At 40.2% G+C, this 26,533-nt stretch overlaps 1 protein-coding gene, 1 long non-coding RNA gene and 1 pseudogene across 4 annotated transcripts; 1 reads left to right on the top strand and 2 right to left on the bottom strand.

Moving 5' to 3' along the window:
• Positions 1-2,262: 2,262 nt before the first annotated feature.
• Positions 2,263-9,161, bottom strand: LOC9268201 (probable protein phosphatase 2C 75). Its single transcript, NM_001404827.1, has 5 exons — positions 8,650-9,161; positions 7,522-7,890; positions 7,309-7,426; positions 3,354-3,577; positions 2,263-3,198 (listed from the first exon to the last, which is right to left on the bottom strand). The coding sequence occupies exons 1-5, from the start codon at positions 8,842-8,844 to the stop codon at positions 2,806-2,808; spliced, it is 1,299 nt and encodes a 432-aa protein (NP_001391756.1). The 5' UTR covers positions 8,845-9,161; the 3' UTR covers positions 2,263-2,805.
• A 1,595-nt stretch (positions 9,162-10,756) lies between these two features.
• Positions 10,757-14,963, bottom strand: LOC125078108 (mucin-1 pseudogene; annotated as a pseudogene). Of its 2 annotated transcripts, NR_175875.1 has the most exons (6): positions 14,543-14,963; positions 14,245-14,450; positions 13,663-13,732; positions 12,508-12,614; positions 11,363-12,008; positions 10,757-11,204 (listed from the first exon to the last, which is right to left on the bottom strand). The product of NR_175875.1 is annotated as a mucin-1 pseudogene, transcript variant 2 (transcript). The 2 variants fall into 2 exon arrangements; NR_175874.1 differs by lacking the exon at positions 12,508-12,614.
• Positions 14,964-19,775: 4,812 nt separating this feature from the next.
• On the top strand, positions 19,776-22,762 carry LOC9272223 (uncharacterized). Its single transcript, XR_010737815.1, has 5 exons — positions 19,776-20,007; positions 20,119-20,210; positions 21,039-21,104; positions 21,203-21,268; positions 22,490-22,762. It is a non-coding gene; the product is annotated as an uncharacterized lncRNA (long non-coding RNA).
• The last annotated feature ends 3,771 nt before the right edge of the window (positions 22,763-26,533 follow it).

The following is a 26,533-nucleotide window of genomic DNA, read 5'->3' as shown; positions in this document are numbered from 1 at the left end:
GAGGAGGAGGAAGGGGAGGAGAGGAGAGGAAGGAGCTATATCTCATAGATAGGAGGAGAATCTGATGAGGAGGAAGTTGGTCTGCGACTTAACCGATTAGATGTGGGAGAGAAATATTTACTCCCGGTTGGAGTTTTTAACCGGGACTAAAGATATATCTTTAGTCATTGTTAATAACACCAACCGGGAATAAAGATCTAAATGATCTTTACTCCCGTTTGGTGTTACCAACCAGGGCTAAAGTGGTAAGATCCTCAGCCCCCTAACATGCCTTTGACAGGCCATGTAGTCCCAGTTGGTGACTAAAGATTAAAATCTTTATAACCGAGACTAAAAATAATCTTTAGTCCCGGTTCTTTTTGAAACCGGGACTATTGTGGAATTTGCCAGACCGACCAAAGATGGTTTCTCCACCAGTGGATGGCATGACAGGTGAATCAAAGTCAACGAGTTTGAACCAGGAAACAAGGTGTTGTAGTTCAGCTCTAGGGCAAAGCTCTTCGGTCACGGGAAATTTCGGAGCAAATGGCTAGAACCGTACACCGTCATCGATATTTGCCACACGGAGCGGTCAAGCTGCAGGATAACGAAGGTAGCATTTTTAAGGTAAATGGCCATCGTTTAAAAGTTTTCCTAGAACCAGTAAAGGGGTTGGGGCAGGATGCAGATTTTATAGAGTTGGTCAATTTTAATATGTATCCTATGTCTACATATTTTGCCACACGGAGCGGTCAAGCTGCAGGATAACGAAGGTAGTATTTTTAAGGTAAATGGCCATCGTTTTAAAGTTTTCCTAGAACCAGTAAAGGGGTTGGGGCAGGATGCAGACTTTATAGAGTTGGTCAATTTTAATATGTATCCTATGTGTCTACTGAGCTATACTTGGACTTAGTCCAGCCCAGCACCTTGCCTGAGCCTGGCTAGCCTGGCGACCAGAACGGTTCGACTGAAACCATGGTTTGGCCGAACCAGTTCTGGCTCTGCCAGCGCTGGCCTGCTGCTCAAGAGGAAAAAGACAACGATCGTGATCTCCATTTTTGAAATCCATTCCACCGTGGCTGTCAATTTTTTTAGGGAACCAGGCGCTAGATTGGTAGTTTCCTCTTCTTTTTTTTTTACATAGGAAATAAACTAGCAAGTGGTGGTTTGTTATGCTTCTAATGAAACTGTTGTCCACTTGCATATCTATTTTGGATGGACTGAGGATAAACGACAAATAAAAATAATGGACACCTAAAAACTAATATTAGATTAAAAAAAGACGCTTGAGATTTGTCCACACCACCTTGAGTAAAAATAATTTGTACATGGACAAATATCCTACTAACATTTCTGAATTCAACGTAATTTCCAAGTTTCATATCGCAAAATTTAAATTGATAGCACTCTCGATTTAGTCATAACGAGCGACCCCTATCAGCAGCAATTCAGATATGTGTTAACTTGAAGAATCTAATCTATTAAGTAAGTAGGGAAAATATTCCTATCATCTATGCTTCAAATAAAATTTTCTTATAAATTACTCATCCGATTTACAATCCGATTACACCGTTATGTTCGTAACAATTAATCTTTACAATAAGATCTCAGATGATTATATTTTGATGAAAAATCACAAATTACTTTTATGATATGTCTAAATTACTTTTAGATTTCACTAAGTTACTTCTTAAACATATAAAAATAAATTCAGTAAAATCTAAAAGTAATTTACATATATTATAGAAGTAACTTAGAACAAAACGGAGGCAACTTTGGCATGTTATTTGAAGTAAATCCATTGTAGAGATAAAAACATAACTCTATCTGAAATTAAATTAATCAGCACAAATTATGGAATTAACTAAAAACAATAATAAAAGTAATCACCTCAAAGCATTATGAATGTATAGGAAGTATTTGAATCAAATCTAAAAGTAACTTATATATATGACAATTTGTTCAATAAAGAAAGGCATTAATTAAAGTTACTTTCTTTATAACTTCTTTTTTAACACTTACTTATATAATATATATATATATATATATATATATATATATATATATATATGTAAATTACTTTTAGGTTTTATTGAATTTACTTTAATATGTCTAAGAAGTAATTTAGTGAAATCTAAAAATAATTTAGATATATTATAAAAGTAATTTATTATTTTTCATCAAAATATAATCATGTGAGATCTTCTTATAAAGATTTAGTTGTTACAAATACAACAGTGTAATCGGATCGTAGATCGGATGAGTAGTTTAAGAGAAAATTATATTTGAAGTATAGGTGGAAGGTGTCTCTTGTATTAGACAAACCAGCTAGAACTAGCTGTGTAATTACATCCGTTTCATATATAAGGAATTTATCCTTTACCCCTATCGTTGGCCTTTTAGACCTTCTCCGGCTTGCATAGTTGCATGCGACTAGAGCATACGAACCCCCTTTTTTTAGAAACGCATACGAACCTTTTGAGCAAAAGGTTCCAACTGTCATAATCCGACAAACGAAATTACCATAAGAATGAGTAGGATTTGTCCACATATAATCGCCAAGTACATACAATAAGACAGAAAATCGATGAGCAGCTATACAAAAAGGTTAAGTCTACTCTCGACTAAATAAGAGTTAAGACTCCAAATGCTTGCTGCGTAATTGTCAACTCGTAACCAAATGGGAGTTAGGATGAAAAAAAAAAAACAACCCTACTCATTCTTAGCTATCGTAAGCTGGATCAGAACGGGAGCTCACCGGACATGCTAATATAGCCGATATGCTCTCTTGTCCAAAGCACCTGCAAAACTCATCTGCTTACCAACTCATTTCTTAGTTGGACTTGTGTCACCAAACTTTGGTAGTGCCAACAATGTGTTCAATCGAGTGAAACCATCCAAGGACCTCTCATCTCCGCTTACGTTTGAGTCACTACCATCATCGACGTCGTCAGGAGTAACCCTTTTACTATTGGGCCGGGTAATACCTGATAGGGCAGGCATCCTTGGACTATATCCAGGTTGCCCTGATAAACCACCGGTAACTTCATACTTGTTCAGGAAAAGACAGACCACTGCACAATCATCAGTTTTTGAGGTTGGGTATTTGAACCTCCAAGTCTCATTTGCTAAATCAACAACAGAACGAGCTGCAGCGAAACGACCAGAGCATGAGGCAACAACATCCACCACTTCCTGGTTGGAGAGAACATCCCACACCTGTAGGCAATGTAAAATAATAGTGTATCAGAGCCAGCCAAGACAAAACAGTCCAACGATTTTAAATTGGGAAGTACATATTTTGATTAAGAACTATTTCTTCTCTTTGAAGAAGCCACTTAGAAAATAATTGTTAATCATTTTTTGTTACCTACCCCATCTGTCGCCAGGACAATAAACTCGTCTTTTTCAGTAATTTGCCTATAGGTGACATCAGGTACTGAGATCAACCCAAAATCCTTTAGACAAAAGTCACCAAAAGCTCGGGCCATTGCCAGTCCAGGAGAGTTGCAATTAGGAAGCCAAAGGCGAGCCACATCTGGTTCATCCTGATGAGCAAAGACCCTCCCATTACACCGTCTGATCCTCCTAGCCTCCCCTGGAAAGAATATCATTATGTTATTATTTTCAAGATTATGCTCAAAATTGTATTTATTTAGACTGGAGCAAGGTGACAATTCCCAACAGACTAACGGCTGAAAAAAATTCACAAGAAAAATGTGCTGGCCTAGCAAGATGTCCTAGAGTTTATTTTTGATAACTAAGATGTAAAAGTACATGCAAAACATATAGCTAAAGTAGAAGCACAGAACCATAGTCTCATCAGAATAGCTGTTCTGATGGATGATGAGTCAACAAGATATAATACATCAAATAACCATACAACACAGAACTTGCTGTGAAAGGAATTGATACATAACATGGAAAGAAACAAGCTAACTACTGCACAATCTTTGTGCATGATAATTTAATTTTAAATCATCTGTCCAAGAGAACAAAAGTTTATAAACATAGGGTAACAAGAATACGAGTCACAGTAGATAGCTTTGAATTTATAATCGGTGTTTGAATTCTTGAATTTCTTTCTTGAAGAATGAGTGCTGAAGATTGCATCTCCTGAAGATGGTAAATCTACTACTACAGTTTACAGATCATACAGAGAAAAACGACTAATGAGGATGGGCAAAACATAAGCAGTAATCACTCACTGTAAAATTAATTAAAATATGTGATTTAAGTTGAACATACTCTGTTTTTCTACCATATATCATTCCATCCTTATGTGCGATGAACAACATCAATTACAGTTGTTACCACCTTATATTCTTATTCTATGCTTGCATCTTCTTAAGCATTGATTCACTTCATCAACTTATTCAGTCTTCATATCGTATTTTGGTGTCTTTCATTCTAATAAAACCATGTTACGGCCGGGCAAGGTTTCATTGGCAATAAACTCTACTGGGAGGATAGTAGTGCATTCAGCTGCTAGGGATTTGAGGAGGAATATAAGCTGAGGTGATGAACTGGGCAATTTATAGATTGTTCTTCATTGCTCGATCTTATACATTTGCCGAGTACCCTTATACAGACTGGCACCTAATAATCCAATCTAATATAATCCCCTAGCTCTGGAAACCTCCTCTGACATGGTAATAGTGTGTGCCTATTGTCCTTCATGCTCACAACACGTGTACCCTGGTTGACCACGCCTTCCTCTTGGGCTTGGTCATGGGCCTCAGTCTCCTGGCCCAAGGCCCATGACAAGTCAGCATGTTAAAGATGCTGCACTGGTTACATTCTATTTCACAGGCTTAACGTTATCAATATGATATTATGAACATAATATGATGATTCACGATAATTGTGCTTACTGCCAACGACTATCTAAAGGTACAAATATCATAGAGTAAATTGCATTTTAGCATCTTCTTTTACCATAATAATTTCAGCTTGAAATAGGGGCTACCCACTCTTCTCACTTTGGGCTAGGAATTCTTGTAAGAAGTTGCACTCTGGACCTGTGTTCTTCTTCCTTGAGTTCTCCTTCCCCTTTCTGTCCACCATCATGGTGGGGCAGAAGTTTCATCCCATGAGCTGACGCAAACAGGAGATGCTCACCATCACGTTGAGGCTCAAACCAAAACAGGAGAGAGAGGAGTGGGAGGAAGAACATGAGAGAGAGAGAGAGAGAGCAGGGGAGAGGAAGAACAGGTCTAGGAGGAGAAAAAAAAACAACACCTTGCAAGTATTCCTAGCTCAAAGTGAAAAGAGTGGTTAGCCCCTAGTCCAAACTGCAACCATGGCAAAAAATGGTGGTCTAGTATGCGATTTACTCAATATCATATTTACACATTATCAGTTTAGCACAAGCAGGTACAAAACAAAGTACTGTAGGTAGCAAAATACCTATGGAAGAGATCATTTTATCTTTTTTGTTTTAAATTATTAGTAACTGACCATACATACACACCATTAATTGGTAGTTAGAGCATCCTAAAATTTAACTCCTAAAAATCTTGGATTGGGACCATCCGAAAAGAAATTGGGCCCAAAAATCACCTCCGACTCCAAGAGTGCGCCTAAATTTGGTTTGCAATAATAATATGCCACATCATCTTAAGTAGATCCTGCTTCAACCTTTTGTCTTTCCATTTTTCCAGTAAGAGGGAGATCGGAGCTGGGTGCTGCCAACCAATGGCACGCTAGCTGCTCAGCTATGCTGTGCAGGAGGGTGATCTTGCGCGTACCTAGCAGCTGCGGCAGCAGACGGCGAGGTCATTGACAAGTCTGCAAGGCACGTTGTGGGGGGCAAGGCCAGGGCTTGGCCATCTCGCGTCAGGGCACGACAGGGGAAGAAAAGGCGCGAGCAGCAAAAACCTCCCGATTTCATCAATTGGGAGTGCGTGGAGGTGTCCAAAATTGGTTCAGATCGGTTCTGGTTTAGGGTGTCGGTAAATATTGGGACCTTCTTTGGGCATCTCTTGGAGACATGGTTTTAGACTAGATTCCTAAAATTTATCTTTTGGAGCTGGCATTAGGGAACTCTTGGAGATGCTCTTACAGATGACTTTAATGGCAAATAGCAGTTACAGTGATTTAATCTTGTAACACAAGATTCGCTATTAAAATATCGGTACAAAATGTAAACTTTTACTCTTGGTAGATCCCTAGCAACAGAATGTTTCCTTCAGCAATATGGGTATGCCAATACAACATTTCATAAAAAAAGTTAATATGGTATTTTTAGATAACTAATAGAAATGGCAATAACAAGACAGCGGTCATCTTTCTTGACATCCATGCCATCTGGAGAAGATGAACCGGCCAAGCTGTCAGTTCACCGGTTCCTGATTAAGTCATGGTAAAGGGTGACTGACTTAAACCTCTAGACCAAGGGTCAAATCACACCCTTGGGCCTTAAGGTATAAATAGACCTTTGTTCAGCCTTACACTCTTCTCTCTCCAGCCAGTCCAACTAGTCCCAGTTTAATGCTTTGCATACCTCGAAACCAGGCGGTGTAAACTGGTACAAATGCACGAATGATCTTTGGACACAATTGAATCAATGAGCTGGTTCCGGTTCTTTTTGGTTAAACCGCAGGTATGATCTGGTTTTTTCCACTAGGATCACAGTAAGGCCACTGTAAGGGATGTCAATGTGTACCATAGTCCTATCAGACCCTGCTGGAGGCTTCTGAGTCACTGAACATGCTGCCTCTATTCTCCATTGATGGTGTCAACTATTTTGCTTTCATTGTGCAAATGCTACTGTTGTACTTTGTGGTGTCTAGTATTTGAGAAGGACCTATCTGGAATGTATAGAAATGGAACAAGGGCAGCATCTAGAAAAGCCAAGTTTTCACTACTAAGCATTGTACAAGGCGCAGCACGACTACCACCCGGCGACCTATCTAGCATCTGAGGGGTAAACACTAGACAGGAGGGAGCATAAAATTAAGCCAAGTGTTCACACATTGCATAATATTAAGCTGATTTGCATGTGCTAAACAACATATGAGTTGTTGAGATCTATCAACGGGGCTAATGGTCTTAGTGTTGCTGCTATAAGAAAAAGTCTGCAGTGAGTCTACCAAGGTGGGTTGAGATTCTTTTCATTGGCAGCGTGGCAGGTTGAACACTCAAATAAATCAAAGACAGTGTATACTTTTTGCTCAATATTTATCTTGGAAAAAGGAAATGCAAGGGAACACTTTAGCCTAATATCACCATAAAAACATCCAAGTTGAACTTGCTCAATGCATCATGTCTTAGAAGAGAAAATACAGAAGATTAAAGTAACTTAAAGTTAGGAGTGAAAGAGATTACTTGGATGATCAGGTTTCAGGTCAACAGTCAACTGATGAGCAACCAACTTATCGTTCTGATCTCTGGTGCCTAATACAGCTCTAGAGTCACCTAGATTCCCAACAATAAGATCATGACCCTGATGGCATAGACACGATTTTAGATAGTCTGCATATGAAATTCTTAAGTAATAGTAAATATATTTTGTTACATCAAAAAGAGGAAACTGCTTACTTGCTTGATTAAAGTAACTGCAGTAGTTCCACTGCAAATGCTATCAATGTTCCGTTGTAATTTGAGCTCCTTATCCACATTTTTAAAAGCCTTTCTGAAAGATTCTTTCATTGCGTTGAAGAATTCTTGATGTTCTTTTTGTCCAGCCAATGTGGGAGATCTGCACTCTGCATCTGCATACGGAGATAAATTCTCTTCCAGAGTTGAGACATCTGAATTGCTGGTTGGACTATCCCCACAGTCTTCATATATCAAATCACAGAGTCTCGAAGGGAGAATATCTCTTACTTTCCTAGCAATGAGATGGCCATGTGGACCGTGGCCATCAAAAACTCCACAAAATACCGTGTCTGATCTTCCGTTATAGTTCTGTCCATTGTTCCATAGTGTTCACAGGGTGTTAATAGTACACATAATGAGAAGACATAAGAAAGATGTAACAGAAGTGTTGAAGGAGACACTCATTCATGATACTTAGAGAACATGTAATTAATCCATTTAAAGGTTAGAGAGCAAAAGTTGGGACTTGGAGTTGTTAGAAAGAAAAGGTAGAATTCAAAATAACGCCATTCATTTGATTTATATATACAGCTCACCAATGGTACCAGATAAGTAACATTTTGTTGCTGCCCTTTCTGCGAGCATTTTATCAGGCATAGACCATTACATCAGAAATATAAGTTGAGGGCCAAAAATATTATAAACAAGCTATTTGTATTAGTGAACAACGTAAAATAACAGAAACAAATCGATAAACTACAGCAAACAAAGATAATGTAGATTTACCTTCATCGCTTGGTAACATAAAAAATGTTCATTTGAAAAATTACAAAGGCAAACAACAGTTTAAATTTTCTTGTAAATTATTGAGGCATCAGAAATTTTCTTTTTCGTTAGAAAGAATCAACTCAATTGCCACTACACATAGGTAATACTACGAAATCTGCTGAACCTTTCCCCGCAAAAAAAAAGATAAGGAAAGAAGAAATCTGCTGAACTTACAAGTAATCCATGCAAGTTAGATCCGTTTGCCAATTAAACAAAGAAAAAAGCTCACGTTTACAACTGAAAAGTGGACGAGCAGTGAACAAAAGAAGAAAGGGATTCGAGATCTTGGGGTCCAGATACCTCCCACGCGACCATGGCATCCTGGTTGGTGCCCTTCTTCCCCTGCCGAGTGAACAGGCAGGCCACATTCCCCGCGCCGTTACCCGCGATCCTGCCGGGCGCCTCCTCGTCACTCCTCCTGCCCCCTCCTCCCTTCACCGACGCAGCCGGCACCTCCATGGCCCGCTGCTCCGCCGTCGTAAGGCATGTCCCCATCGACAGCGCCCGAACCACATCCTGCAGACAATCCAGGCACCCGCCTCCCCCACCCTCCGACGGCGACGGCGCCGTCGCCACCGGTGCCGCCGTTATCGCCGCCGTCTTGGCTCCTCTCTGGTACAGCCCAGCCTACAAGAAGCCCCGCCCACCGCCGTCCGCCCCACTGCAATCCAATCCAATGTCTCCAAGGATTTTCGACCCTTCCACACCGCTAACCCCAACTAGCTCGATCCCCCAAGATTCGATCTCTGGAAGAACGGAGGGGCGGTGGCGTTTCTTGATCGCGTCATGGGCAGCAAGGCCGACGATGACACGTCAGGAGGAAGACAGCAAGGAAAAGGGAAAAAGGAATGGGACGGGACAAGAATAGGGAATCCAGAAACGAAAAAATAGCACGGAGCAACAAGCGGCTCTGCGTGATTGGGCTTTCCTTTTTTCTGCTCCGGAAACTGGCTTTCACAAATGCACCATCCTAAATTAGTTGTCTTTCTACCATTCAAATTTTATCCCACAATACTCGTCACTCCTAAATACTACTTGTTCCATCAATTATATCTCATTCAAATTTCTTCATATTCTATCCCTCAACCACCCTTCTATCCTTAACCATAAAATATTTTATAAGGGTATTGTAGTCTTTTTCTAAACCTTAAAATATGCCAAACAACCTTAAAAAACAATTAATTTGAGACAAAAGTAGTAGTTTTTAGTATGACAAAGTGACAGTCCACGTACAATGCACATTATAACCTTATAAAAATAAAGAAATGTGTATATACATTTTAGCAGGGAGGATTGATAATAATAGTTAAGTTGGTCGAAGTATGCAGCGAACATATTCCAGAATTTTCTATAAATTCACAATACTCGTCACTCCTAAATACTACTTGTCCCATCAATCATATCCCATTCAAATTTCTTCCTATTCTACCCCTCAACCACCCTTATATCCTTAACCATAAAATATTTTATAAGGGTATTGTAGTCTTTTTGTTCTAAACCTTAAAATATGCCAAACAACCTTAAAAAACAATTAATTTGAGACGAAGGTAGTAGTTTTTGTATGACAGAGTGACAGACCACGTATAATATACATTATAACCTTATAAAAAGAAAGAAACGTGCATATACATTTTAGTAGGGAGGATTGTTAATAGTAGTTAAGTTAGCCGAAGTATGCAGTGAACATATCCCAGAATTTTCTATAAATAACACATACCTATTCACATACCGAATTATTATTATATGATACAACCATAGAAAAAAAAATCTACAAAGTATAAATGAAAGCAATAAGATTTTTGGGGCATGATATGAATGCGACAGTCATTAATTAATTTTTAATGTGACCCCGCAAATTTCTTTTTAGTTGACACATTTATACGTGAACAAAGTCAAAATTTAAAATTTATATAGATATCTTCACACTACTACAATTACTTTCTACCACTAGTTGGTTACCCGTGCGTTGCAACGGGAGGAAAGTAAAATGATGTTAAATAAATATCAAGCATATGCTATGCTTACTATATGAAAATTTTAATACATACATAATACTTGTATCACATTTTATAGTTTCCAAATAGTATTAAGTAACGAGAAAAACGAAAATTATTGTATAAAACATCAATCATGGTAGGAAATAAAATAATGCCGCTTTAGTGCTAATGCCAATACTTGAGTTAGCAAAACGAACTTGTAACATGCGTCGAGACGTTCACGTATAGGGAAGAACAAAAATAATAATTCCACAAGGGTGCTAATCGCATTTGCTAATTAATTAGCTGATCTTGACCATATATAACTGCCTCAATTTCTTCTCCCTGGCACATCAGGGCAGCAGCACCCATGTAAGGTTTGGGCATTAATTACCCACCAATTTCATTCCACATACGCTACATGCTTAATTATTTGATAAGATCGAGCGCAGTAGAAGCCTCAATTTACCAAAATCAGTAAATCAGTGAAGGACATAGCAAAGAAACATTATTCAGTACATAATACTGGTAGGACGCAAGCACCAACGTGAAACAATCAAACTGGTCTGGTGATTAATATGCCCAGCAAAGCTTTGTTATCAAAAGCTCTCATCAAGCAAGATCAACAATCTCGATAAGCATTACGTGCGTGATACTGCCAATCAGATCTTGCATTCAATCAAGCTACTTCACGTTTAGCTCATGGAAAATGTCAATTTAAATAGAAAAAATATCCTTTTTTTTCTATTAACTCAAAATGGAACTCTCGCAAGTTTTAATTTCCCTCAATTGATTGCCCAGGTCAGGAACCCTGCCTGCCTGCATGCACTTTGATCATCAAATTTGATTGCAGGCACTACTATGTCAAAAATTTTCCACCTGAAAGAAAACCACAAAAATTCAGTTACCTAAGTATATTTGACCAACATGATGCATTCATATTGTTCCCTTACTGAACATGGGCAAATTTGATCAGGTAAGCATTGTAAACCAGCTTGGCATGAATTGGCATGAAGGGTGAATAACAGGATGAGGACCTGAAATGAGAATCTTCCTCTCATTAGAAATTTCTTAGATGTAAGCAAAGATTAGGACCTGAAACACAAATGAAATATCTTAAATTGCAATCTTTCAATTCCCACTCTGCAGAGATGAAATAGTAAAGAAAACATAGAAATGTGCAGGTACTTTGGAACAATTACTGATACAACTAATTAATCAGATCATTTATCCAATGATGAATCCAACTGCAACCCAATTAATTTTGTATCGAAGCCCACGACCTCCAACACAGTTACACAGGTCCCCTTGCTCGTTCCCTATATTACACAGATCCCCTTGTTCCCAGATCAAGCGAACAGCTAAGATGATTAGTAAAATCTAAAAATTAAAAGAGGGACAAATGTAGCACGAAATAGGCATAAAAATAAATATTTTGAGCTGAAATTGGATAAACATGAAATGGACAGCCGTAAGAGCCATACTACAAAACAATTATGACCTCCCCACCAAAGCACTGGCTGCTGCAGTACTGCCACAACCTGCAGTCCTTAATAGAGCGCCCAACACTTGGTCATTGCCGCTGCCCTGCATGCGCCTCAGTCGCCAACTCCCAAGTCCCAACCCGTGATCAAGTTCATTGAACCAGCAAGATCAGCAAAGGTAATTCTGCTACTTCGTGAGCTGCTGAAGCCATTTGATGAGAAACCATGTTACAAAAGCAGAACAATCAAACATCCATATAAATTCAAGACATTTTATGTGAATTGAGCTTACTATATTGAAAACAAAATAGTTTTAATAGTACAGAAACTGCATTTATCATGGTAGTGAAATATCATCTGAAACACTACTGCAAACTGGTAGCGCTAGCTTGATTGGTCAGATTTTTCAATCTGCGATGTTGGTAATTTGGGTGCACTGGCCTTCGTCCAAATGGTTTTTTATTTTTTTTTTTGGGGGGGGGGGGGGCGGGGGGGTGTGGAGGGTGCAGCTGGGAGGCCCGGGTGGCGTCGTGGATGGGGAACGGCAGGTGAGCAACGGGGATGCGACAGCGGCGGTGTGGATGGGGAACGACAGGTGAGCGACAGGCCTGTGGCAGCTTGGAGCGGCAGGGGGTAGCATTGAGGAGAGAGTGGTTGTTTGAGAGAGAGTAGGCGGAGGAACAACAACGAATACACACGGAATAATACGGTGGAGCGCTATCCGAAGGAGTCTGGATCGTTGATTGTGCGGGAGGATCCTCGGATGGATATCAGCCCTTCAATCTTTCAGGACTCACCACCACCACTACAAGTTTTTTAAGTAGTAAAGATTCAGATCACATGCAACAAATATTGAGTGAAAATACTACTTTTCAATCCCAACTATCATCCAACGAAATATTTCGAGTAAGTAGACCACAATATCTGCATTGTACATAGTTTATTTTTTCCGTAACACGGCTTTTGAATTTAAGGGTAACATATGTTCATCAAAACATATCATTGGACTTGACCATTTATAGCATTCCATTCAGCTCTCTATCCAATTAGGTACTAAACTCTATATCTGGAAACATGTAAGTCGGGCATGTTTGACAAGTTCTCTAGCCACCGAAGCCCTAGTGACCTTTGTTTCATGAAAATAAAATCTCTGACCTAAAGGAAATAAACTCTCCACCACCAAGTAGTAAACATTCAGTAAATAAAGGAAGTAAAATCACGTAGCAAAAGTATCGTTAAGGAGATAGATAGGCACGTCAGTAAATCACTTAAAGAGACAACATTAATTACCAATACCCATTGATTTTTAGTATAAATAATTATTTATTTGTCACATGCGTAAAACAGAAAATGCCAGGCATACTGGAAAAAAAATGCTATTATGCATATCTAAGGGTAGTAGAACACTTTTTTTGTGAATATAAAGGATTGATCTATTAATCTACAGATTCATGTGTGTCTCAGATGCTCAGTCATGTAGTGTGTCCAATTTCCTTAGTGATTATAGCGTTAAAATGCGATCAAAGTAGGATAATAGATTCTTTCATAATACAAAGATGTACATTAACCTCCTGTTAAACCAGGTGTAATACTTTATTATTTTTATACCTTAATAATATCCTTTAACTGTGGGAGTTTCCCCTACAGTGCTTTCCCCTAAAAAAAAGATGTACATGCATTGGCATACATCTGAGCAATCAAAATTTTGAATTCTCAAACAGAATAAGATATGAGCCTACATCTTATCCATTATATTCCAGGAAACAGTCCAAGAATCTTTAAATTGAACACAAAGGTCTGAGCATCCACAATATCCTACTAAATTAAAAGGGTTGTGAGCATATGATACTTACACGCAAGGATCTTGTAATGCTTAGATCAAAACTCAACCTGTCGTTGACCTTCCTCAATAGTTGGAACATTCTGAAATGAACAGAAATTAAATAATGTATCCGAGCAAATCGACCATTATAAACAATTATCAACTGAATGTAATAATTGCATTTGAAATAAGTAGAATTACGCTATAAATCATATGAATAATAGTTATCGAAGTTCATTTTAAGATTAGTTCTTCAACTGTTCTTTACAGTCTGCGAATTGAGAATATCTCACAAAGGGAACGGTATCATATATAGGCAGCACTGTGATTAAATCTTCATTGCCTAGTCATTTTTCAAAGAAATTCAGTCATGGGATGCAATGTGTCCAACTTACTTTTTTTTGGATTTGTAAAACTACCTCTGTGATTTGCAACAACATTTCGTTGTGCCATGTCAGCAAAAATATATATTACAAAGACTGCTTGTCCATGAATCCAAAATAATCATTTCACAAAGTTTTTTTTTTGTTAGCAGATTGGTGTCTGGACAACTGAATTTGTATTAATTGTGAAGTAATTTTTTTAGCAGATTTGTACAAAGCATAGAACATACCTATGCCTGATGTCCGGTTGCAAGAACAAATTGACATTGACAGTGAGGATGGAATAAGGGGACTGGCTAATTTGATCAGTGGGAATGGTCGAAGCCGAACTCCTTGTGGACACCACACTTGCAGGTCACACAGACCACCAGGTCGCCACCAGCGAGGTCAGCCTGGGTGCCTCTCTCTCCGCGCTCGACACCTCAACCTCTTGCTCCTGAAAGGTACAAAATGTTCAGTCCAACCAAACGCTGCAAGTCTGCACCTATCAATACTAAAGAAGGATCATCTGATGTAACCAAGCAATACCTGATGGCGAGGCGACGGAGACCGGCCGAGGGATGAAAGGCGACTGGACGGTGATCAGGATGTGCAGCGGCGCCGGTATGGGGTCGATTGCGGCGGTTAGGGGAACCGGCGGCCGGCGATCTCCGACGGGCATGGAGCGACGGGCGGATGGCCGGCGAGGTTGGAAGGGGAGGGGGTCGACGATGGTTAGGGGAGGGATGGGGGCGGCGCAGAGTAGATCGTTGCGATGGGCGGAGGGGCGCCGCGGAGGAGATCGGCGCGAGGGGCGGAGGCGCGCGAGCAGTGGGGGCGGCGGCGAAGGGAGCGGGAAGCGTGGGTTGGAAGGCGGCCGCGACGGAGGGCGGAGAAAGGGGAGGGGCCGCGCGTGCGACGGAGCGCGGATGCAGCGCGATGCGAGCGCGGATGGGGCATCTGAGCGTTGATTTGGTGGGAGGATCCCAAACTCACCACAAGCACTATGGGAGGATACCAAACTCACCACAAGCACTACGGAATTTTAAGTAGTAGAGATTCATTCCGTGATATTCTCTTGACTCCTCGTACTCTAGTCAATTACTCAGAAAAATATTTTTAGAATGATGTCCTGACTAAAAATATAACATTATGGATGCATAAGCCTTAAAATGTATTGCTCCTTCAAGCATCATTGCTTCTCATTTCTTTGTTGCCATTTCTGGCAATATGAAGAAACAATCCAACAAAGAAAGGATACAGCAGAATAGTGTCACAACCATGAACTATTGAACTATGAAAGACATAATTAGTAGGGCAAAATTAATAATGTTCACTTTACACTTCTACATATTGTAATGACTTGAAGAATCCTAGACAACATATGCCAAATTTCATGAAACGGTTGTATGAATGAAAATAAATAAGCAGTAGGTCATCTAATCACCCTTAGGCTTGCGCTCGGAACCATGTGTTCCCAACTTCTCCTTCTCGTTTCTTGCGCGCACACTTTTTAAACTCCTAAACGGTGTGTTTTTTGCAAAAAAGAAAGTCTTTATACGAAAGTTGTTTAAAAAATCATATTGATCCATTTTTGAAAAAAAAATTACAAATACTTAATTAATGATACGCTAATAGACCACTCCGTTTTTCGTACGCACAGTCTGGAACACAGGGTTCCGAAGGCAGCCTAGTCCTAGCTTTGCCGCAGCCAGCCAGCTAGAGCAGATTTTAGCTCCGGCTGACCAATTAGTTTGCGGCGCATCACTAAGCAAGATTTTGTACGACGGTAGTTACCAGGATCTTTTTTTTGGGTCGTTCGATCCCACATCTGGAACCCATCTATCCGTCCGTGTCTCAGCTTTGCACGGCCTTACCAAGTTGTGGGATCGGTGGACGCAGACCCCTCCGCATCTCTCCTTCCCCTCCCACCCATGGCTCCCTCCTCCTCCGACTCCGAGGAGTACGGAGCTCCCCGTCGCCCCTTCTCCCTCCCACCTGCGTGTCCCGCCGGCCTCCTCGGACCTAGCATTTGCTTTGCTCCTCCTAATCCCTAGCACCCCTTCCTCCACCCACCCGCCGCCGCCGCTTCATTCACCCCTATCACCGGTGCCGAAGACAATGTAGCGGTTGGTTCATGTGCAGCTCATCCGCTCAGAGTCAATACCCTTATGGCCTTCATCGACAGATCCGCTGCAGTTGGCCTCGCGTGCGATGCATGCCGTTAGGACTAGGGGCCTTGTGTTTTCCTAATTTCCTCGCCCGCTCGATTGTTATTAGCCTCGCGTGTGGTGTGTGCAGTGTGCCTGCCATGGGGATGGGCACTACAAAGCCCAGGGCAAGCAGGCAACATAGAAGCACCAACAATGGACACCAATTGTAGTCTTGTTGTTTGTCTGTTACAGATTATTACTAACTAGCCATCAACCCATGCGTTGCACGGGCTCTTTATTTATATCATCATAAATATTAAAATTTTAGTTATGTATAAATATATGGTCTTTTCTAATTACAATGGCTCTTAGATTATATTAAAATAAGAGTTTTTATGAAATATACATTGTTAAATATTGATTCCTAATCAATAGAATACTTAAAACGATAAAATTCATATTTTTTAATTCATTTTGAGTATGACTTCCAATGGCATATTTTCTTAATACAATGTCCCAATATACTATTATTAGATTAATAATACATAAAACAATTTTAGTCATGTTTATCCCTCAACATTGATTAAAAGAAAAGTACTTCATCTGAATTTGTTGGAGGAATGATGTATTTTTCTGAAGTAATGAATATCAATGAAAACATAAATTGTTCAACTGGATGAAGCATGCAACAGATTATAGTGATATAGGATGATACACATATATATACTTATTTATCGTGAGAACATGGCATAATAAAGGATCAAAATCAAATAACATATAGTATTAACATATAGTAAGAGGAAACCATGTACTACGTATAAATATTAATGGATTAGTTCTAGGAGCCAAATCAAGAACTCTGCTGTACTGTCCTACCATAATGTTAATATGGATTGGTTCCGTGTCCAATAATTTTTCATTGTGTGCCATGTTAGGATAAAGTAGGATCAGCAAAATGCATGGAATTATTCTTTTTTCCATGGTTTTGGAAAATAGGGACGAAAATAAACCATGTTTCACTGCACACCATTTGTCTTTTTCATGCATGCATGTATATTACTGAAGCAACGCATGCATATCTATTACTATTTTCCACCCATGCATTATTATCGAAAAAAACTGCACATGCATAACTATTGTTTTTTTCCATGCCCTTTGCCTTTGCATGACCACCTGTATAACACAAAATTTCTGATGAATCAACTAAATAATATAATTATGCATCTATTTGCCAATATCGGGTGGAGGTTCTCTAATAGATTTCAGTAGTTAGGGGATCTTTTTCTTCTGTTGGTGTCAATTAGTTTGTGTTTGCTTAGCTTTGTTTTTGCTATCGTAAACTTTCTGTGTGAGTTCTGTAATAATTGGCTGTAGCTCTTTGAGTAAAGGCCGGAATGTTACATTCCATTATAAAAAAAATCAACTAAATAATATACGGAGAGTTTTTTTTTGCGGGGATAGTTTAGGAAAGTCCGAACATATTTTTGAACATAAATATGAAAAAAGTTTTTAACAATATAATAATAAGGGTAGCAAATTCATATCACATAGGAAAAAAATACATTTTAAAACAAATATACTCCCTTCATCCACAAATATTTTTGATCCTAGACTTCAAATTCTATCCACAAATATAAGGATTTAAGAGTAGAACTTTGTAAAGCCACCTCTCATTTAATATTTTTCGATCAATCTTATCCCTAACCATCGTTCTACTGCCCCTTCACCCCTTTTTAAACTTTATCTTCATTTTTCCTTCATTCCTAATCTCTTGAAATCGCTTATATTTAAGGAGAGAGTGAATATATGAAGAATGGTAAAAGTAGATCAAATACAGATAAAAAGTTAGACTATGCAAATTGATGGAATACTTACATGAATAGTACATGCGGCGACCACTATGGATCTTCCTAAATGCCAGCGAATTTGTCAAAGCAAATAGATGGAAGACTTCTATGAATTATTATGGTACGATGACCATGGATTGGCTTGTCAGGTGCTAGCGAACTTGTTGATGCTGAATCAACATCTGAACATCAAAAATATATACAGTATGGTGATGATGTAGATTAATTCCTATTGGACGCTGTGACAGATGAGAAGTATGCATGTAAAGAGAATTGAACTGGAAATTAGAAGTTAGAATCAAACCTTAACAATGGAGAAAACAACAATTAGCATTCGGCTGACGTTGTGTGCTTTTCCGGCGCTCACCGGCCGCACGTCAACCTCGCCTTAGTGATTGTGTGCTGCTAGATCCGATAACGTTGATATATTCGCCTTTGCCGCGGCCGAGCGAGCAGAACATAACTGGCGTACGATGTGCTTGTATGTACTGTTTCCTCCTGCCTTTCTCCGTCGTTTGCCGCTGCCGGCCGGCGCGATGGCCATGCCGTGCCCTCCCGTATCTTCCACTGCATCTGATCAGATCGATCTCAGTAAATATGGATGGACTCATCGGTTTAGAAAAAGAAACAAATACCCACGTTCGAAAGAAAAAGGAAAAAGAATGCGTGCGTGAATGGATCATATCGATGGGCTTGACAATATAGGTTACATGGGCTTTAAAAGACCCACCGCGTGGAACTTGGATTAGATTGTAATCAACGGTTGACATATTATGGTTTGTTTAATCAATGGCTTGATCTTCCTGATTAACGTGAGAGCTCCAAAAAAGTGCCCGATTAGTATAGGTATAGATTTACTGAACCTCTTTTGCAAGGTTAGTTTACTGCCTCCATAGTTTTAGTCTTATTACCTTCTTTGTTTTTAAGACAAAGAGGCAACAGACTCCATATTTATTTATTTGAGAACTGGATGTACAACTAGTGTTGCATAACAGCTCCTTAAGCAAGGGTGAATTACATAGAGGTCCAGATTTAAGCATGGAAGGACAAAATAAAAGATCAAAAAAGCGATCAAGTATTCAAGTCTGTCTTCAAGCTGTGGCCACAACGATAGCCTCGATGATGTTCAAGACGACGGTGAGGAATACAAGCATGGAGATGTAACAGCCCTAGGCTCATAACCAGGTATTTAGAAGTGCATTTGTTGTCCTTTAGATTGCATATTTACTATATTGCAAATTAATCATACGCGATAACAAAATTAACTCTAATCGGTAAAATTGAAACCACTTCTATTTGAACAATAACTTGAACAGAAGTATACATGTTTAATAATTTATTCAAATACTAGGTTATTTATCACCAACAAATATAAATTTTGTGGAATTTTAGCTCTCCGTTTTGACCTCTTTAAAATTCAATTTAGTTCTCAGCATACCACTTTTTACCTTTTTGCTAGAATTAAAATATCTTGAATTTTTGAGTGTAACTTTGAAAAATGGAAACTAGGTAACTCAATCTATCTCCACACCTGAACACACATTTTTGACACTCGTGTAGCTAGGTCAAACTAATTACCCATGAATGAGAGAGTGAAAATTCCTGAAAATTCACTATTTTTAATGTGTACCTATGTTTCTAACTTTCCTTTATCTGCCCCATGGGTCCAGCTCGACTTGGCCCCACTTGTCACTGACTTCGGCTCTCCAACAAGCCCCATCCCACCTCCAGGTCGTGCACCCAACTCAGCTCCATATGACAAGCAGCTATGGAAACTCTTTCATCTTCTTCCCCTTTCTTTCTCCCTTGTCTGATCTTTTCTTTCTTGCAAGCTGAGCTCCCAGCTCACTTCTTCCCATCAAATCTCCTCCAAACACTTTGGATCCATCCCTGCATGTCACACCACTAAACCCCCATCACTCTAAGCTCCTCATCCATCCGAAAATCTCCCACATGCATGGATTCGTGAGAGAGATCGAGAAGAAGGAAGAACAAGCAACTTGCAGCCTATGAGGTTACAGCAGCAGGGAGAACTTATTTCCATTGATTTATGAGTTTCCCTCTCCATCCATGGCTCCCCTATGAGGTTCTCCATTGTGTTGGTCATCTCTAGTGCATTCCATAGGTCATCGATTCAAGATTTGGAGGCAAGTGGTAGCTGCAACTCGTCCCTCTCCATTGCAGGACAACCCTGAGATTCTTCGGTTTACTCTCTTGGTACGGCCTTTTCTTTTGTGTGTGTCACATTCTGTAGGAATGTGTTAACTCATATCTTGTAGGTTTAGAGTGCTCTCATGCATGTCTATCCACTGCACCCATTGGACCTCTATTAGATTGTGAAGTGAACCGAGCTCGTCTTTGGGTATTGTGGTTCCCACACTAACTAGAACCTTTTTTTTTAGCTACAAACAAGCTTTTGCTGAACCATCTAGCATGTTGCTAATTTCATATCCACATGTAATAGTTCAACCTACAGGTCCTGTAAAAGAATGCCACCACGAAAAGCCATCTCAAATGTTGGAAAAGCTAGCAATATTTACTGCTGCCCTAACCAAATTTTTCGTAGAAAATTCATCTGAACTCTGTTTGAGCTGAACCAAATTTCTGTGGATTAAGAAAAACGTGATCTTCAATGTTGTAAAATAAAAATGACCAACTTTTGTACTGGTTTTCCCAGTAAAAATATAAATAGCTATATGTATCCCTTGTGTGGTCTAGCTCTTATGAAATTCGTAAGAAATTATTGGTAAAAGCTAAAATTGTGAAACCAATTTTGTTGAGCTTATATTTTAGTACTCTTTGCTGTTATGGTGTTGTTTTTGGAAAAACTACCTCTTAAATCATGTTTAGGAGTTTATTTAGCATTCCTATGTTTCTAACTTGTAAGATCCATAAATAAATAATGACAACACATATAGCTGTGAAATAATTTTTCTTAGGAGCTGTGAGTGATGTACTTTACTCTAAAAATAATCATTATTATGAAATTTTGGTTTGAAATGAATTTTACTTGTAATGTACTAAAGGAAACGTTAATATTTACAGAATTGCCATTTTCAGCACCTGAGAGCTTGTCATTTTCATATCTCCCAAACCATAAGTGATAATCTGGTGATTATCTACCCACTGTATTTATTTCATAATTTATCGATCATTTTGCATATGCATGTTTATTTGGCTCTTATTCGCATATTGCTTCTTTTCGATAGATTCGGAGATTCCGGAGAGTAACGAGCCATATCCCAAGGAGGATAGTGACTACCCTCAGCAGCAAGGCAAGCACCTAAGCATATAGAACCTATACTTTCTCTAGAAATGATTTGGTTGCAATCTATACGTATATATATGCTTGCATTGCCTAGATATGAATATTGTTGGTTTATGGTGTATGTGTAGAACCTATTTATGCATTTAGTTCTTGTGTTATTGCTGTCCTTATATCCTATTACCACTGGTTGGGATTACTTGGGATTTCTTATTCATTAATGCTTAGCCATGCTTAGTGCTAATAGAACTATAGGGATGGACAGTGCTATTAATTGTGGTATATAAACAACTTGCATTATTGGGCATAAAACTTGAGCACTTACACTAAATAATGGTTGATGAAATATGTTGGACTTGGACGGGTGATAGGGCGATGATGGGAGGTTGGTTTCCCCTGATGCAAGTAGCCCCGTCTAGGTCATTAAGGACCGAACATTTTGACATCTATTTAAGCACCCTTCGTACTTACCACATGCCTTATTTGGGACCAGCTTGTTCTTACTAGTTCTACTGTGATCATTTATACCACGTTGGAGAGTCGTGAGGCAGGTAGCCTTTGGAGGGCCTCGGGTGCCTAGGTTTGGTCGGGGGTGCCTCCCGCGTGGCGCGCCCGCCTTGGTCACATCACGCACGCACGTGACTGAGTCATCGAGAACCCCAGCGTGGTATAGGTGGTTGGGGTGGGGCTAAGAAAGGGCATGTAATGAGCTTGAATCACTTGTGTACCGCACTCGACGGGGTGTGTAGCATTTGATCTTTGTTCATTTCGTGTGGGTCCAGTTGTACACCTCTGGTCAGAGTATAATCTATTCGAATAGCCGCGTCCTTAGTTATGGACAATGCTTGATGTGTTAGTCAGTTATGTTAGCATCAAATGTGGATTATTATGGATGGGATTATGTTTGATGGTGGTGTTGGCATGTTGTGCCATGTTGGTATGGACTTTGGTAGTCCATGGTTGATGATGAGAGCGCCGTTTTGGGCTCATTTGCTTATACATTTCAGAATTATATACTTGCTGTCCATAAATTAAAATGATGCTAGATTTACTTGTCCTTGCTTATTTTACTCATTAATTGCTCAATAAAATTAGCTTTATGCAAATGTTGAACCTAGAGACCCACTATAGGCTAGAAAGCTTGCATACTTCTCTCTCCCTTATGTATATATAATTTTGGGTAAGACTTGCGAGTACAATCTTGTACTTAACCCGATGTTTGCAATTTCAGGAGAGGATTCTGGTTATGAGTTATGTTTCTTGTGTGGTCATTGCTCTGCCGAGGGCGGCGAGGGCAATGAGTGATCTCTTGCAGCTTGGCTCTTGCTCGGTTGGTTTGCCCTAGTGGAGTTGTGGCACCACCGGTTTTATCTTTTGCTTATGAACTCTAATTGAGACTTCCGCTGCTATATTTATGTGTTGTATGTTGGGACCTCGGACCCTTTTATGTGTCATGTACCTCGCTGCACTTTAACCCTATTATGGTACTTGCTATGTTTATTAATTGCTTGCGATGAAAGTGTGAGGCTAGTCGCATTCCTGGGGACTAGCTAAGCATGAGTAACGGGTTTTGATCGCTTGAGATAATTGGGGATAGCACTTTGGATCGAGTCACTGGGGTATGCTTTTGGTCGCCACCTTCGAGTGGTTGACAAGCATATGACGTGGTGGACTGGCAAGCTATCTTACGGTTATGTCTTGCGCTCACTACTCGACATTTCGATTATTATAACAGAAGGTTGTCAACCACGATCATGGACACATTGAGGACGAGTGGCTATTTATGCGTGTATGGATCCCACTTCTCCAATAGTATGTGGTGGTCGCGTTGGACACTGGATGGTATAATACTCGGGGTGTCCACAGAGAGCTGCAGCAGATCTAGCCTTAGCATGATCCAACAAGGGCCTCACATAGGAGGTTAGGGCCTTGGCAATCAAAGAAAAGTTCAGCTCCACCGCAAAATAACACTGTAAAAAATAACAAGGAAAGTCAACGTTGTTGCAAATCCTCCATGTGAAGCAGCCAAATCGATCACTCTGACGGCGGAAACAAAGAAACCACAAGCAGTTGCAGTAGAACAAACCAAGAACACATACCCAAACAGGGCCTCTGTTGTGTAGAGGTTAAAGCTTCTTTGGTACAACATGCAAAACCCAACTGCTTGATGAAGAGTCGCAGCTAGATGCGATGAAGAAGGCTACTGCTCTTGAAGCTTGCTCGCCGGAGAAAGAAGTGTTGGCCGGCGCAACCCAAGCTAGTCTGGAACACCCCTAGTTGATTGCAACAAGGTTGGGCCCGAAAACACGAGAGACGACCACCAAAAAGAGCTCCGATGTTATCCCCCATGAAACTAGGACGAGGAAGTGAACGTCAACGACCTCCTCAAGCTATACACATGAACCTAAAAAAACAAGATTAACTTGAACTACGGGAAAACCCGACCCAGCTAACTACAAGGAGGACCCGACCTCTCTTTCTCCCATCACCGGGGCGAGCCACCGGAGCCGAGGAGGAAGAGGGGCCAGAGCGGTGGGGAGATTTTTCTCGCTCCTTGGTTGAGAGCTTTCACGAGACACTGGTTAGACTCCTATCGATCATATTCATGTCATACACTCATCAGTCTTATTACCTTCTTGACTTCTTGTTGTTGTTGCCTGATTATGTAAATACCTTAACTGTAGAATGATGAAGTTACTTTAGCATGGTTTCTAAAGCAGGACTGTCCACATTTACCTTATGCAAGGGTAAAAAAAATGCAAGATCTACAATCTGATACTCCCTCTGTTTCACAATGTAAGTCATTCTAGCATTTCCCACATTCATATTGATGTTAATAAATCTAGACATATATATCTATCTAGATTCATTAACATCAATATAAATATGGAAAATGCTACAATGACTTACATTGTGAAATGGAGGAAGTATTAAGGTTTTCTTTGGGGCAACAATACAAGGTATGACAAGAGTGAGCCACTCATCGCTATTTGTCTCCACAATTGTGTATACGTTGCAAACTTGCACCTGTTGGAGCCGTCAATTTCGTTTTGCTACATGAGCAATTAAACAAAATCAATCACCACACCAACCAGAAATAGTAAGTGATGTCTTTATGCATTACATAAATATATGTTTGTTAGTAACTCATAGTGCTCGCCATTCGTGTTGTAAAGCCCTAACTTAATAAACTGGAACGTTTATTTGGCAGTACTGTAGGCCTTAGAATTTGTGTGTGCAGTTAGAAAGTAGCATGCCAATATTTGTGTAATGAATGGAACAAAATTAGACCATACAATGCCTAAGCTATTGATAAAGTTGCCACATGATTCATTTAGGAGTTTGTACAAGCATGCTTTTGCTAGCTACCATTTTGTGAGGCATTCATTATATTTTTTTTCTTCTAGGAGCCCAAGATTATATCATGACCTGAATCCTGACCGATACTCATAATTAAATCTCAGATGTTGTATATGTCATCATTGATATCTGATTTATCCTACTTATCAATGTCTTCTCCACATTGTTTAAGGTTATCCAAATATTTACATGCCTCATATGTAGTTGAATCTCTCTCTCTCTCTCGCCACTCAAACGTTATGACAGTTTGGAATTGTTTGCTTTACACAATCTCTAAAATAGATCATCGAAGGAAAGAATCGAATGCTCCTTTAGACAACAAGAAGGCAAAACAACTAGAAAAAACAAGAATGCTCACTTGATCTCTGCACTATCAAACAACGAGGCAGCGTTACCAGTTACCTGCCATTTTTGAACTGATGCCTACATAGTTTTAAGGATACACTTCACTACCTCAACAATCTGGTGCTTATAAGAAGCATATTCAATATGTTGTTATTATTTGTAAGCAATAGCAGCACGATCCATGTCTTGGTACTAATGCATTTCAGTGACTTTCTTGCAATCGTATTTTGTATAAGCTCATTGCTCAATGAACTTTAACTTAAGCTAATATTCGGAGTACTGTTCCATTGATAAATGTAGGTTTTGATGGAGTCCATTGCCTTGGAAAGATTAATGCTCATGGTTTTATTATTACCAATCTATATCTATACTAATATAAAAATGAGGAGTTCACCTCTTCCAATCCTACAGGCCAAATCAACTTATGAAATCCCTACCGTTCATCTGCATCTACATTGCCCTGAGCCCTAATCCCTGCCGTCCACCCACATCGCAGGCCCCATTCTATCTCCACCGCTATTTTCGCTCGATGTGCCATCCTCCTCGCGTTAACACCGCCGCCGCTCGCAATAACACTGTCGTTTCTCCATCTTCCCCAGATGACGTGAGCCCCCTCGCTCCTGCTAATAGCCTAGCGCTGCTTCTCGAGGCGCGGTGTGAGCCGCCCACAGATGCAGCGGCGACCGACGAGGTGGGCAACAAGAAGCTAGCGTCAGTGTAGGGTGCCCTCGAGATCATCACGCAGGCACGGAGGTGGAGCTAGGGTCACAGGCAGCAGATGGCGTGCATCCTATCGCTTCTCCTCTGGAAACGATGTTGATGAGATGCCGCTGCGCCTTGGTCACCATCGCTCCGTTGGGAGACCACCTCCCCAAATCAGTAATGGCTGGCACCTCCCCCAAGCTCCCATCGAATCCACCAGTCTCCTCCACCACCAGACCCGTTTGGCCTTCTTCTCCATCAGATCCATGTATATATCCAACCTCTGAGGCACCGTGGGGCCACTGGATCAGGCCTACTCAGTGACGACGGTGAGGAGGAAGCTTGTGGCGCCGCGGAGAGGCAATGGGGGCGGTTTCAGGCTCGATAGGCTTGTGAGTGGTCATAAGACTCATGACCTCCGTGCGCGGCGGAGCTCGGTGCCATGAAGCGCGTGTTGGAGGACACGGAGTAGTAATTCAGTGGCGCATGCTGCCCTTGTCGGTGCGTCCATCCATCCACTCTGTCTCTGTCTCTGTCTCTTTCTCTTGATACTCGATAGCATTTGGTGAACTGTCTCCCTAATTACAGCCAGTTTTGCCTGATTCAACTGGGATTGTTTTGTTTTGTTGCGTGCAGTGATGATCTTGCTTCTCCATGAGTAAATATCAAAGCCTCGAAAGTGGGATCTGATTTGGATGCACTTAAGGTCAGTAATATCCAGTTTCCCTGCAGTATGTACTGTTGTTTGCTGTTGGAATTCGTTAATTTATCGTGACACACAAATTTGTATCATTGCAATTAGAAATTGTGGATGTGCTTTTGATGCTTGATATAATGGCTTTAAAAGAGGCTCTTGGACACTGTGAGG

The sequence above is a fragment of the Oryza sativa genome, chromosome 11, assembly GCF_034140825.1.
Source record: "Oryza sativa Japonica Group chromosome 11, ASM3414082v1".
Classification (NCBI taxonomy): Eukaryota; Viridiplantae; Streptophyta; class Magnoliopsida; order Poales; family Poaceae; genus Oryza; species Oryza sativa.
The sequence above is the reverse complement of the archived record's forward strand: the minus strand, read 5'-3'. Positions and strand labels throughout refer to the sequence as shown.

Excerpts from the sequence above, each read along its gene's own strand:
- LOC9268201 (NM_001404827.1), bottom strand. The coding sequence starts at position 8,844 with ATGGGGACATGCCTTACGACGGCGGAGCAGCGGGCCATGGAGGTGCCG. Across the intron at positions 7,427-7,521 it reads CAGTTACTTTAATCAAGCAA|GGTCATGATCTTATTGTTGG; the intron begins GTAAGCAGTTTC and ends CTATGCCATCAG. Across the intron at positions 3,199-3,353 it reads TTGTCCTGGCGACAGATGGG|GTGTGGGATGTTCTCTCCAA; the intron begins GTAGGTAACAAA and ends CATTGCCTACAG.